This window comes from Talpa occidentalis, unplaced genomic scaffold (assembly GCF_014898055.3).
Source record: "Talpa occidentalis isolate TD23 unplaced genomic scaffold, MPIMG_talOcc4v2.1, whole genome shotgun sequence".
Lineage (NCBI taxonomy): Eukaryota > Metazoa > Chordata > Mammalia > Eulipotyphla > Talpidae > Talpa > Talpa occidentalis.
The window spans coordinates 142,769,468-142,783,525 of record NW_026555331.1 but is presented as its reverse complement, the minus strand read 5'-3'; the positions used below and the strand labels follow the sequence as shown (position 1 = coordinate 142,783,525).

General features: G+C 44.7%; 1 protein-coding gene across 7 annotated transcripts in view; it reads right to left on the bottom strand.

Moving 5' to 3' along the window:
- The window catches only part of CALD1 (caldesmon 1), a 170,521-nt gene that overhangs the window by 59,874 nt on the left and 96,589 nt on the right, over positions 1 to 14,058 (bottom strand). For 2 of the 7 annotated variants that reach the window (XM_037513547.2, XM_037513555.2), the window contains exon 1: positions 6,457 to 6,713. The exons of the other annotated variants lie outside the window; for them this stretch is intronic. In XM_037513547.2, the coding sequence (XP_037369444.1) occupies positions 6,457 to 6,533 (77 nt within the window). In that variant the 5' untranslated portion in view covers positions 6,534 to 6,713. Of the gene's footprint in view, positions 1 to 6,456; positions 6,714 to 14,058 lie in introns of those variants that run through there. 7 annotated transcript variants of the gene reach the window in all.

The window sequence follows — 14,058 nt, the reverse complement described above, 5'->3', positions numbered from 1 at the left end:
CCAGCTCCATAAAGAACAAATGGCACCTCTGAGTCATTCCTGTGATGTGAAATTTTAATTTGGAGAAATAAGACACTTTGATGATAACTGGCATTTGTTTTGTCCTTAACCTTTTCTGTCGGCTTTAATCACAGGGTTTGTTTTTATTTTTAAGATTTTATTTATTTATTTATTTTATACAAGAACTGGGGTACAGGTCAGAAGTATGAGAGGGAGAGAGAATTCACCAGAGCCAGAGTGGGGAGCAGAACAGGCAGACAGAACAAAGACACTGCTGAGGGGAGCAGTGGGCAAGGCAGGAGAGGTCTGTTGCACCATGTGGGGTTCTCCCTGGCCGGCGGGGAATTGAACCTGTGCTGCAGAGGCTGCGGACAGCTTTGCAGCATGGCGCTCAACTGCTGCGCCACTGGGGGAGGCCCTGATTTTATTTATTTTTGCATAGAAGAACTGGGGTGCAGGTGGGGGGAACTCAGACCGAATCTCCGCTTTCTATTGGGTGGCCTTGCCCCCGGAGGTAACCTGAGCAGGTGGGAGCATTGTCCTTTTAGAGCTGTGTGTATTGCAGCAAGTTGCACCAGAAACCAGGCTCCCTGATCTCCACCCTAACAGCCTGTCTGGAACCCTCCAGGCTGACTCTGAGGCAGGCAGCCCAGAGCAGACCTTCCCCAGCTGCTCTGGAGGCCCCGGCCAGTGGACCAACATTAGATGATATGGTCAGTGGTTTTCCAGCTTCATTTTGCAGCTTCTGAACCTACTTAGTGGATCATGACTAGCCATTTAAAATGAAATAAAAATGGATAGAAAATATCAGAGGGCAGGAAACTAAATCACACTTGTAAAGATAGACTTGGACTCTGGGCCTCCCTGTTGGTGCAAGGGTTAAGACGCAACCTATGAAGCTGTCTGCAGCCACTGTAGCACGAGTTTGATTCCCAGCCAGCCAGGGAGCAACCCACATGGCACAGCAGACCTCTTCTGACTCGCCCGCTGCTCCCCTGAGCAGTGTGTTTCAGTCAGTCTGCCTGTTCTGTTCCCCACTCTGTCTCTGGTGAATCATCTCACCCCCCGCACCTCTGGCCTGTACCCCAGCTCTTGTATACACAAATAAATCTTCAAAAAAAAAAAAAAAAAAAAGATAGACCTGGACTTCCATGTCCATGGCCGTGTTATTACAGTAGCCAAGATATGGAAACAATATAAGTGTCCATCAGTGGGTGAATGTGTATATATGTTATATATGTTCCATTATATATAATGTATCATAGATATCATTATGTATCATAGCTATCATTATATATAATGGAATATTATTCAACCTCAGAAACGATGGAATTTCTGCCATTTAGAACATGGGTGAAGCTGGGGCATTGTGCTAAGTGAAATAAGCCAAACATGGAAAAACAAATATTTCATCACTTATATCTGGAATTAAAATATAACATCAACAGGGCCTCCCTTGGTGGCACAGCGGTTGAGTGCTAAGCTGTGAAGCTGCCCGCAGCCTCTGCAGTGCCAGTTCAATCCCCAGCCGCTGGCGAGGGTCCCACATGGTGCACAGACCTCTCCTGCCACTCCCGCTGCTCCCCTCAGCGGTGTATTTCATCAGTCTGCCTGTTCTGTTCCCTGCTCTGGCTCTGGTGAATTCCCTCACCTTCCCGCACTTCTGACTGTACCCAGTGCTTGTATAAATAAATAAATAAAAATCTTTAGAAAAAAAAAAAATAACATCAACATAGACTAGTGGTTGCCAGTGGGAGAAATAGAGGTTGGTAAAAAAGGGACAGACTTCATTGATAAGATGCATAAGACCTGAAGATTTAATGTTTAACATGGTGGCTATAAAAGACTAGATACCTGGAACCCACACATTGCCCTTTTTTATACTTAGTGCCTAGAACAGCAGAACTCACCAGCACAGGAACCCCTTGATAAATATTTGTTGAACAAATGCATGGAAATGGAGGCTTACAGATATTTTAAGGATCATCTTAAAAATTCAATTAGGCTTGGCAATGAATTGAAGCAGCTTCTTTCCCAAACCTTATTTGCACATTGATTTCTGGAACTTCAAACATCATTAGACATGGCAGTTGAGATCTCAAGGCCAGCCCACCACCACCTCCAGCTTACCACCTAAGGACCAGCCAAAGCTACTACTGAGAATGGAAGCCAAGTTTTTATGGGAAAAAGACTTCACCATTGCAGTTCAGATTGCCTGGAGCATATTCGCCTCCAGATGGCAGAGGAGCACCTCTCCAGGCCACCCCCCACCCCCATTCCTCTTGCCAGGGCTAGATATGTGAATGCATAGTCATCTGTGATGGGCTGGGTGGAGGGAAGAAGCACCTTGAAGTAAGGGCTCATTTCAAGGACAGGAGTAGGTCAAAAGTTAGGAGAGGGAAAGAGGAATGAGTAAATAGCGAAGAGGGGAACAAAGGTCTGTAGCCACTAGGTCCCTAGTCCTGTGACTGTGGCTGGACGGCCAGGAAGACACATGCAGAAAGTCATGGTCACCTCCACAAAGATTTGGTGTTGTCACCACTGCAGAAGCAACTGAGCTGTACCCCTTCTAGAGTGTTCCCCATGCACAAAACACAATTACCTATTTCTCTGCCAGCCTTTCTTATGTTTCATCCACAAAGAGTAAGCAGTAATTTCAGCCTTCACCAGGTAAGAGGTCTAGAGAAGTCAATCATTTAAAACCAAATCTTGGAACACCAAAGTGAGCAAACGTGGCCAATTTGTTATCTAAGCCAACAGTCCCAGAACACATCTGCCCTTGACTTGGTCCGAGAGAAGCCCCCTCCCTGCTGTTCTGCCTGGTCTACTGAGTTTGACTTTGAACACAGAACTCACGAAGGGTGTCTCCAATATCTCTGGCTTCAGCATAACAGAACGGGACTGCCAGGTATATGAGCATTCACATTAATTCAAAGAGAGAAAAGACATAAATAAGGAGATGGTGGACAGAACATAATACTTAGATCCATTTCTGGGTGGCAGTGTACCCATTGAGGTACTATCATTTCATAGCGTGACCTTAAAAACTATCCATAATGACATCTCACAGCAATTGTAAATTGTAAAGTGTTTTAAATGTACGTGATAGCTATTTTAAAGAAGAAAAAGAAACAGTTTCCTTTTTTTTTTTTCAAATTTGCTGGAAAGTTGTAATGCTGTATCCCCAATAAGATTGGATAAACCAGATACTCCTAGAGTTTTTGCAAATCTGAACAGTTTTAATGTACATTTATTCTTCTTATAAATTCTGCCAATCATTTATTTCCCTTCTATGTTTTAAACTCCATTTCCTTAGGAAACAGTGGGGTAAACTAATTTCCTATATTTCTTTGAGTCCACAGTTTTAAAATTTATACGTTCTTCCCCATTTGTTAAAAAATATGACCAAGAACAACACTTTTTTCATCCTCAGGCTATATGAAAGGAGATTTCTTTATGAGAAAGCTAACTCTTGGGCCTCCCCTGGTGGCGCAGCGGTTGAGCGCTGGGCTGCAAAGCTGCCTGCAGCCTCTGCAGCGCAGGTTCAATCCCCGTCCCCGGAGAGGGTCCCACATAGCGTGACAGACCTCTCCTGCCGCGCCCGCTGCTCCCCTCAGCAGTGTATTTCGTCAGTCTGCCTGTTCTGTTCCCCGCTTTGGCTCTGGTGAATTCTCTCACCCTCCTGCGCTTCTGACTGTACCCAGTGCTTGTATAAATAAATAAAGAAATCTTTAAAAAAAAAAAAAGAAAGCTAACTCTTAATGGACTAAAACATGACTATTTATAAGAGACATGAAATCTTGACTCAGGTAGACTTCATTAGGGCTTTGGGAAAATGGGATCAGTAGCAGTGAAAATATTACACAGCAAGTGACAGAATCTCTCAATCACCTTACTAGGAACAAATTAACAGCATCTTGAAATCTAAAGAAGTAGCTACTCACACCTGCTCCCGAAAATAGCATGACTCTGTAGGTCTTGGCATTCAGGAATTTTAATGCACCTCATTAAAAAACAACAACAAAAAACCCTGCCAATCTTCCTCTGTAGGTGATGAAACTGAGATAAATTCCATAGACAAGGTCTTGCATATTCTGATGCAAATACAAAGGAATTTCGACTCCATTTGGTTGGGCACCTGTTCTGGTGGTTAACCTAATACATCTTCCAAAGCAAAAAGTGAAAAAGCTTTGTGTGTCCAAATGACTGCAAAGTGTGAACTTAAATGAACTTAGTTTGATTCATTTGTTAGAGGAAATTTAAGGACTATTTTTTGAGCATGGACATCAAGCTGGAAGTTGAAAATTCAAAGTTGACGATTCAATATATTTCTTGCCCAGGTGAATCACCATCTTTGGGGAACAGTAGGGTAGGAAGAGAAGAACAGGCACGCTCATCACCACTAACTTTAGGACAAGGCTAATTATACACAGGTTGACAAGGGTAATTAGCATGGAGGGAAAAGAAGAATGGAGAAAGGCTTGTGGAGGAAGGTAGCATTGGATCAGGTTTTTGAAGGACAGGACAGAAGTCAGAAACTGATGGACTAGAGGTCCTCAGCCTACTATGCCCCCCAGTCATGCCCCATTGCTCACCCCCATCCTGACTCCCTACCCCTTTACTACTCTGCCCACACTTTCCACTCCACCAAAACTTCCTTGGAATCTGCCTTCATTTCAGAGCAGGAAACTGAGGCACCATGGGTGTTCCCATTAGGGAATCAAGCAAGCCAATGAATGGAGGTGCACATACAGGTGAGTTTGGGGAACCAGAGTGATCTGATTTAGCTGGACAGAGCATGGGGGTGGGGTCAGGTGGGAAGACAGACTGGAGAGAACTTTTGCACGCCATATTAAAGAGGGTGGGCAACAGCCTCAAAGGTCAGGGGAGGAGGGAGCAGGAACAGACAAGGGAGACAGACTGAGGATGGGATCAGATAGGAAGCAATGACCAGGTGCAGGTGAGTGACAGTAATTGTTGAAATTCAGGAAATGCCCACAGGAATGCAGAAGAGATCCATAAATGACGCAGAATCAAGATGAGATGATGATGATGAGAGAGAGAGAGAGAGAGAGAGAGAGAGAGAGAGAGAGAGAGAGAGAGAGAGAGAGAGAGAGAGACCCTACCTGGCTTTTTCTAACATTAACAGGCTGTACTGCTGACCATCACAATACTGAGCACAGCCTCAGTTTCCTCATCTGAAATCTGAAATGAAGGTAATAAACAAGACCTACAGCTCCTGAACCCTTCCATGGAGACCTAGGATTCCGGGGGCAGGTTCAGTGGAGTGGGTGGGGTGCACTAGGGAAGTGATGGGGAGAGGATGGCAGTAGGGCCAAGGAGCTCTACCTCCAAATCCATTTATTTAACCAGACTGTGTCCTTTAGGTAATAGAATTCCTTGTAAGATTAAATTTGCCGAAACAGCAACAACAGCAACTAGTTTGATAACTACTGGGCTATGCAGATAACCTCAAAAGTCCCTTTACGCACAACACACTCAAGGGCTCACACTTACAGAAACCGGTTATCCAAGAGATCTGCTAATACAGTGGATGTGGTCTCATTTCTGAGTTCCTCCATTTATTTAATTAACTGTTGCACAAATGCTGGAACAACTGGAGCAGCGATTGTCATGCTGAATCCATGCCAAAACTCTCAAAAATGGGAAAGATTTAGTGAAAGCCCATTTGGTATTCTTACTGGTGCGCAGTAATTTTTCCCAAGACCCAGCGCGTTTTCCAAACCTCATAAACGCCTGTGCACACAGGGCCCTCGCCTGCCGGTCTGAAGCCATTGGCTTTGAGGACAGTTGTCTGGCTTGGATGAGTGGAGGTCCCTGTGGGTTCTGTTTCCTTGTCTATGGAAGGAGAGCTTTGCTGCAAACAATCCCAGAGGCCCCTTCTAGCTTTCACATTCCAGGATTGCAGGATCCTAAACCTTGGAGCTGTTATCTGAACAATTCCCTGATCAATATCATGTGCTCTCGGTCTTGCTCTGTTACAGTCAGAGGGTCAGTATATTAAGGGGTTTGGACTGTTGACTTTAAGGATTGGGCAATGTGTGCTTTAGCCAAGATCTCTGAGTCCTGCACATGGATCATTCTGAGCAGAAGGCTCAGGTCTAAATTAACAGCAGATCTTTAGAAACACAATGCTTTGTGGGCCAGTATTTGGAGTCCAGAAACCCAGAGTCTAGATAGAACCCCCTGCAAATGCTCTACAAACCACCATAAAAACGGAAACTAGGCAAAACCCTCTGAATAATCAGAAGTTTAAAACAGAAAGTTTCATACAGGTCTGCAACTTACATACTCACTGCCTCCCTTTGCTTCCTGATTTCACCTCTCTCCTCTCACTGCCACCATTAAAACTAATTCTTGTAAAACAATTTCTTTGTAAAAAAAATAATAATAAAATAAAATAAAAAAGACCGAAGAGGCGCAGGGAGCACTCACTGGGAGAGCGCGGCCAGGCTTCGTCTTCCCTGGGATCCAGATCCCCCCAGCATGTCTGCAGCTGGAAGGGGCAGCATCGGTTGGAGGTGCTGAGACCCTCCGGGGCGCGGGCGGTCAGGGTGCGGGCTGGGTCCGCGGAAGTGCCATGTTATCTGTGGCTGAAACAGAGTGTGCAGGATGCTCCCGTGTTCTCCCTTTGTGTTAACACTTTGGTCTGTCCCTGTGACGAAAGTCTGGGCTTGTCCCGGGCCAAATCTACTCCTCCCTACCCTTCCCCTCCACACAGGATCATCAGAGAGCTGATTGTTATTTTTTACTGTAATCTCTCTAATAGAGGCCCATCCTGTTTAGATGGCTTCGAGATTTCCAGAATGTTATTCCTAGGTAATAAGGATCGGGAATGCCAGTAGCTTTCATAACGAAAACTTTTTATGATTAATTACTAATAAGCATTCCGAGTAAAGGACTAGTCCATTGAAAAGACACTGATCCGTGTGCTCAGGCTTTTGAGAAATAGTTGCTCCCGTGTGGTATTACTTGTGTACGTAATCCCATTCTAAGGAGATCAATGGCAATCAGTCCACCCGAAAGTTCATCTGGGTGCAGTTCTCAGGCCCTCAATTCTGTTCTCAATTAGCAGGGGTGTAGATGGCTTCCAAAGCAAACAGTTCCCACTGAGAAATCAAATCTGAGAAACTTCTCTTATTCTTTTTATCCAGGGAAAGAGGCATGATATAAAAATGCAAACTAAAGGCAAAGGGAAGAAGAGCTCCAGCCCTTCCCCCCACCACTGATATGCTGGATTGCACAGGTGGGTGTAGGGTGCTCATGCCTTGGTGAAATGAGGGCAACAGTCTGCCTCGGAGCATGTTGCAACAGGGGTTCTGAACCCATGGCTCTCGGTGGTGATCTCATCCACCAAGCCGGGTAAGGGAGCCTGGTCAGCAAAAGCTTGGAAGGAAACCAAATTCCAGCCCCTGAGGACAGGGTGGTGTTGATTCTATCTGCATATGACACTCGCCTCGGCTTGAGTTATGAATACATTTCTCCATCTCCAAGGAGCAGGGAACAGATGGGTGCCGAGCGCCTCACAGGACCGGTTTTTTTTGTCAAATGAGTAGAAGAGCTTAGGTCTCCACCAACAAGAGGATAATAAAATTCTTCTAGTAAAGAGCAGGAGAAGCAATCAACTTCACACGCTGAGAACCCCTTTATAGAATGAAAAAAAATCTTTGAGTTCTACACATTCATGTCCCAAGCAAGAGGACAGAAGCACAGAGCTTTGTAGCCACTGGTTCAACGTCAAGGAGCAGGTCTGTGTCAACTTGCCTTTGCAGTCAACGTGAAGTTTGATTCACTTGGATTACATGTGCTTCCATCAACTAGAAATTTTTGGTTGTTTGCCTGCCTCAATATTATGCTGTCATCCAAGTCACAGTTTAGAGAGTAAATATAGTTTAATGAACTTCAAAGTTAACTACCTCCATCTACCATGATGACAATATACATTTAAATATTCCTTTGACTCCAGTCAAGTGTTGCTTACACACAATACTTGGAAGATGCTTCAGTCCACAACAGACCACATGTACCAAGAGGCTATACCATGTAGTCTAGGTGTGTAGTAGGTTATACTGCCTCGATTTATGTAATTACACTCTGTGATGTTAGCACAGTCATGAGACCAGCTCACAATGCTATTCTCAGGGATAGTTCTCAATATCCCTGTTGTTAAGTGATGCCTGATTGTACATGTATCACTCAACATATATTGATGACTTTAAAGCACATGAGACACTCAGAAAAATGGAGATATGTCTGCCTTCCTATAAACACTTTCATAAAATACAAATTTTCCACCTGCTATCTGAAAGTAGAATGTTGCTATTTGGTATGAGATAGTAGGCTCTATTTTGAGGTCTGTGATGGTTATTATTAATTTATGTGGAAAATTTTGTGACCTACCAAATCATATCAAAAGAGGACATTTTACTATTGAGTGGCAGGAAAAACTGGACTTACTGACTTGGCTTGAGTTTAATGTTCTAGAGTGGTTGTAGAAACAGGTGTAAGGGATTTTGCTATTCTTCTTTCGACCAGATTGTGTCCATTTAATTCTTTTCCCTTCAATTTTTTTTTTTTTTTTTTGGTGGGACCCTCGCCCGGTGGCCGGGGTACGAGCCAGGGTGGGGAACAAACCGGTGCTACAGAGGCTGCGGGCAGCCTGACAGCCCAGTGCTCAACTACTGTGCCACCAGGGGAGGCCCTTCAAAATATTTTAATGGCTGACTACAGAAGGAAGAATAATGTTTCTCCTGAAGACATTCATGTCCTAATCCTGTGCTACCTTACAGACAGAGGGGACTTTGCAAAAGTGATTAAGTTTAAGGCCTTCTTATGGAGTATCCTGGATTTTCCAGATGTGCTCACACTGAGCATCTGGCTCTTTCAAGTCAGAGAACTCTCCCTGACTACGGTCAGAGGGAGACAGGGCAACTGAAGAATGTCCAGAGAGATGCAACATGCCTACAAAGATGAGCAAGTGGCCAAGCATCCAGAGATGTGGAAACCTCTAGAATCCAAAAAGACCAAGATGTGGCTTCTCCCCTGAAGCCTCTAGGAAAGACTGCAGTCCTGCCCGTACCTCAATTTTAGTTAAGGGTTAGACTTCTAGCCTCCGAACGGTAGATCATAAATTTGTGCTGTTTTATGCCATCGAGTTTGTGGCTATTTGTTACAGCAGCAATAGAAAACTAATACATTTGCTTATGAGACTCATTTGACTTTGGGAAAACATTTTCACCTCCTAATTTCCACCCCCCCCGCCCAAGCCCTCCCACATTCTGATATTGAGGTAGTGAGTGTAGTTTTGGCATATTTGGGCTAGGCTCATAAAATGGAGTGGCCTGGAAAAAATTCTATGGTTTGGCCAGTCTCTCTCTCCCCACTCCCTCCCTCTCATCTTCTCCCTATTCCCCTCCCTCACACACACCCCCACACCCCCTCCCCTCCCCCCACAGCCTACCCTCCATGAAGGACAGCAAGAATTTAGTCATCTCCCACTAACATGCTAATTTAGTCAGACTTCCACAAAGTATACTCATGGCCAGCTGTATAAACGACCTCCATAAACTCAGCTATTTTCCTAGTTGTAAAGTTAGCAAAAGGAAACACACGCACTCTCAGCTGGCCTCTTGCTCCTAATGGCGTCCACTTGGGAAGTTGCCCTCTGTGTCGTTTGTGATATCGTAAAGCTAATGGGTGTCCTGAACTGTGCCACCTTGCAGGTGGCATGACAAGACTGAAGACAGAAATGGGTCTTGGATGTGGGTCAGACGCCGCTGGGCAACAGGTGCGCAGAGACCAATGAAAGGGAAATCAGATGCGTTCGAGGGACAACAGGATGAGAGAATCATGAGTGGAGAACAAGTAGCTTCTAAGAAGCCCTTTGAGGTCAGGCTGGCTGGGGCTGGAGAGGTGAGCCCGAAGGAATCAGAAAGAACATACTAGAAGTTACCAGAAAGTACCGGAAGGTACCAGAAGGTAAGTTGGGGCATGTTTTGTTCCTGCAGAGATGTGGCCTATGTGTATTCACCGAGGAGCAGACAGGCGGACCCAGAGCCCAGCTTCCAGAAGTGGTGCCTCTGAGAACTGAATTAGTGCCCACACGTTGGCAGTGTGAGCACCTGCTGGGTCATCCCTCAGCGAGATAGTAAGTGCCCCACACGTGGCCTCCCAGGACTCGCCTGCAAGGGATAATGACAGCCTGGGGGACTCAGAGCATCCTCCACTTCTGGATACTTTGTTTAATGTTACATCAAAGAGAATCTGGCCTGGGAAGGTTTGAGGGAGGTCAGTGCAAGAGAAAGGAACAGCTCCCACCACAGGGTGGTCCTTTATTAATAAAATATGATTTGAAAAATAACTTGACTTCATGGACGGAGGACAGCAAACCACATGATCTGTTCCAGACTTTTCAGTCTCAATGGTCATTTAAGAACAGCTTCTACCTTGGAGGAATTCCCTAGGGAAAAGAGGTATGTGGGAAGTGCCCTGTGTACTGCCCCCCAGCACTTATACACACATGCACGCACACACACACACACACACACACACACACACTCATCTACAGAAATTTACTTTAACCCAAAGGAAATCTCTTCATGTGGGAGGCAACAGTTCAAGCACTTTAAAGAGGATTTCAAAAACGATTCTTGGAGATAAATTTTCTGGGAGAGAAATTTATAGACCCTGCACTCTGAGGATGAGGCAGAGATCTGGCCTAGACAGCTGCTTCCAAAGGGTGGGAAGGAATGGAAGTAAAGGGATTAACCACATACTTGCAGGCAGAGTCTCTGCTTCCCCCTGTGCCCCACAGCCTTCCCTGCATAGCTGATGACATCTCGGGCCCCCAGCATCCCCCGTGCCTGGCACTAGGCTTGTGCACTCGCAGTGTTGGTTCCTGTTGTCCTATGATACCACTCCATACTGGATCCTCAGAAGGAAATTTCCCTGGAAATAATCCTCCCTTTTTGCATCTCCCTTCCCAGAAACGACAGACAGACTCTTCTCTCTCCCCGCCTTTCAGCAGTATCTTTTTCTTGCCTCTCTCCCCAGTTGTGTCTTTGTTAATACCCTCAGTTCCCACTGCGTCTTTCTTTAGGAATATGTGGTGGGCTGGGTGGGGGTGGAGGAATGTGTGGGCTGCTATGGAAAGCCGTAGCCTCCCCCTCATCCTGGTTATCCAGTGCCGTTTCCTGTCCTTCCTGAGTCCTTACAGCCTTTGCTGACAATTCTCTTAACTCATCTGTCATTGGCTTGTAACGTGTCTTGCGCTGCTAGACTCTCGTTTCCCTGTATGGTGGGCTGTATAGTTTCTTCCTAGTACTTTCCTCCATCTAACCCCACATAGCACCATTTGAACATTTTACTGTAAGCAAAGCACGACTTAGGTTCCGTGGGGATCCAGAGACAGCTGGAATGTCCCAAAGGGAGAAAGAGGTGGACATGAAATTTGAATGTAAGATAGACTGTGAGTAGTAGTCTGAGATGAGTAGAACATCAAGTCCACCATCCCTCACCGGTGGCAGCCTGTGGTCGAGGGCCCGGGGTTTAATCACTCTTATGTGATGTTCAGCTTATTCTATTATTGAGCTAGACTTCCTGTTGCTGAAGTAGAAATCCAATATCCCTATTAGGGCCGCACGCATTAAGTCATCCTTTAGTCTCATCTTTTCTAGGCCAGACGCCAATGCCTATTTTCCATTTTTATAATATCAGCCTGAAATATAACAACTCTTCAAATGGGAAACCAAAATTGCACATAATAAAGGCTTGACCGAGGCTGAATGTGCCTGGATGAAGTCCCAGTGCAGTCTGCCATGTGCTGTTAACACATCTAAATGTTATTTTCGCATCGAGCATCTTAGAGAGCTCATGTATTCATTTTGGTGCTAAATTCAGGGTTTTATTTTTCTTCTCCCGATTTATTGCTTAGTCAGTCAATTTCCAGCATGTATCGGTAAAGTTATTCTTGTCCTATGAGTTACCCTTAATATAGAGAAATTCGTACTTTCTTTCCAGAGGCTCCTATTTTAACTCTTTCAGGATATTCAGGATGGTATTTTCTTGTTGAAGATCTTGGTAACATAAATAGGAAATGGGGGACACATAATCTGATTTCAGAAGTGGAGAAAGATCTTTTGACAACCACCTACCTGAATTTCAATACTCTAATGATGTCTTGGAGGCAACACAAAGTTCAAGGTTCTAGGCTGCACCAGTTATGCTTTTATACAGCTCTGTGCCCAGAGGAAAGGCAGGCTGCAGAGAAGCCAGAGCTGTTCCTGTTTGCTGTATTTAGGCCAAGCTTTGGTGCTGGGTGACAAAGGGTAACAGAGCAGCAGAAAAGGCTCCCATATCAACTTGTATACAGAACACAGCATGGGCTTGGAACTCGAGGGCAGAAGGAATGCTAGGCCACTTTGGTCCTTTGAAAAGTTGTAACACAAGGGTTGGAGACAGTGTCTGTGACTCAGAGGCCCAGGGTCTCAGGGTGGGAGCTGGGGTGGTGGTAGTGGAGGGTCCTCTGCAAATGACCTCATGGCATGTGGGCATGAGGAGGCATCAATGGGGCTGGGTCTTAGCAGCAAGGAGCCACAGAGGTTGCACGCGATAGTCGGAAATGCCATTCACGAGTGTGTGAGAGAGAGAGTTCCAGAAACTATCAGAGTGGACTTTGCTGGGGGTGGGGTGTTAGTCCTGCCTGAGGAGGTTGTGTTAATAATGATAGTATTAGTACTACAATTCTATCGACTTCCATAGGTAGATTCGGACTGGGGTACATGGGTAATACATATAGGGTTTCCATTCCCTTTAAAAATTACATTTTATTCTTAAATCTTTTAGATAAACTCACATGAATAAGAAAGATGATAATGAAAATCTATGTGCTCACCATACAGAAATAAAGAAATATTCACCATTAAGAAATAACTTTCAGAAGAACATAGTACCCCATCTATAGTGTTCCAAGATAACACCCTCTACTTCCCCAGCTGGAGGCAGCTATTCAGAATTCTTTTGGGTCCAATTCACTTTCCTCTGAACTGACCCTTTGAATGATTCTTCTCCTTCTCTCTCTGATAACTTATCTGGACCAACCCAGCAGGTCACCATGGTGTGTATTTAGTTTTAGGATGAAATAGAATGGAGGAGGGGTAGGGTGGGTGTGGTGTTCTACATCCTGTATCTCTCTCTGGCTTGAAGTTTCTGTGTTTTTCATGGTGAAATGTGGGCTCTTTATCCAACCCTGGCCCAGCTAAAAGGAAGGCTAGCGATCTTCTCTCTCCAGGGTCAACTCTGGAGTCAATGCATTTCCTTGCTAATTCTTCCCTTAAGCATATGCTAACCTCTGGTTTTGTTCCCACTGGCAAATTAACACACCTCTTCAATCAGTGCAATGCACCTCAACATTTATCATAAAGGGAACTTCTGTTCAGTGAAAGATAATTGGAATTTGCTAGAGTTTACCTGTTATTTCCTGAAGCCTTTTGCCTTCACTCAACAAAGTTATTCCTTCTTCTTTTCTCTAAATACCTTTTATTTAATTTTTTTTTTTACTGCAGTATATTGGTGTGCAACATAATGATGTGATACTTGCATATATTGTGAAACAATCACCACAGTAGATCTAGTTACCTTATCAGGAGTGACTTTCAAATTCCTGTCGCTTCTCTGAATTCTAGTGATTTTTCAAAGAACCAGTGTCTTGCTCTGTCCCTGTGACCTCTCCCTACGTTTGACTTTATTTCTTTGTTCTCTGTCATGTTAGGAGAAAAGACGAGAAAGCTTGAGCTCATTCTTGTTTGCATGTATTTGAGAAATTGCTACGTGGTCATCATGGCCAGGCCCTCCAGTTAATTTGCTTTAAGTTTGCCCCTTTCTGTTTAAACTCTGCACAATTATTTAGGTCTACTCTTTAAGCTCTTTTGAAAATCTGAGGTTTTGAACCAGCTGGACTATTTTCTTTCCCAGAGGGAAAAGTTTCTATCTTAAAAGGTTCTTGCTTCCTACTCCCTCTCGGCCCTCCAGCTTGAAATA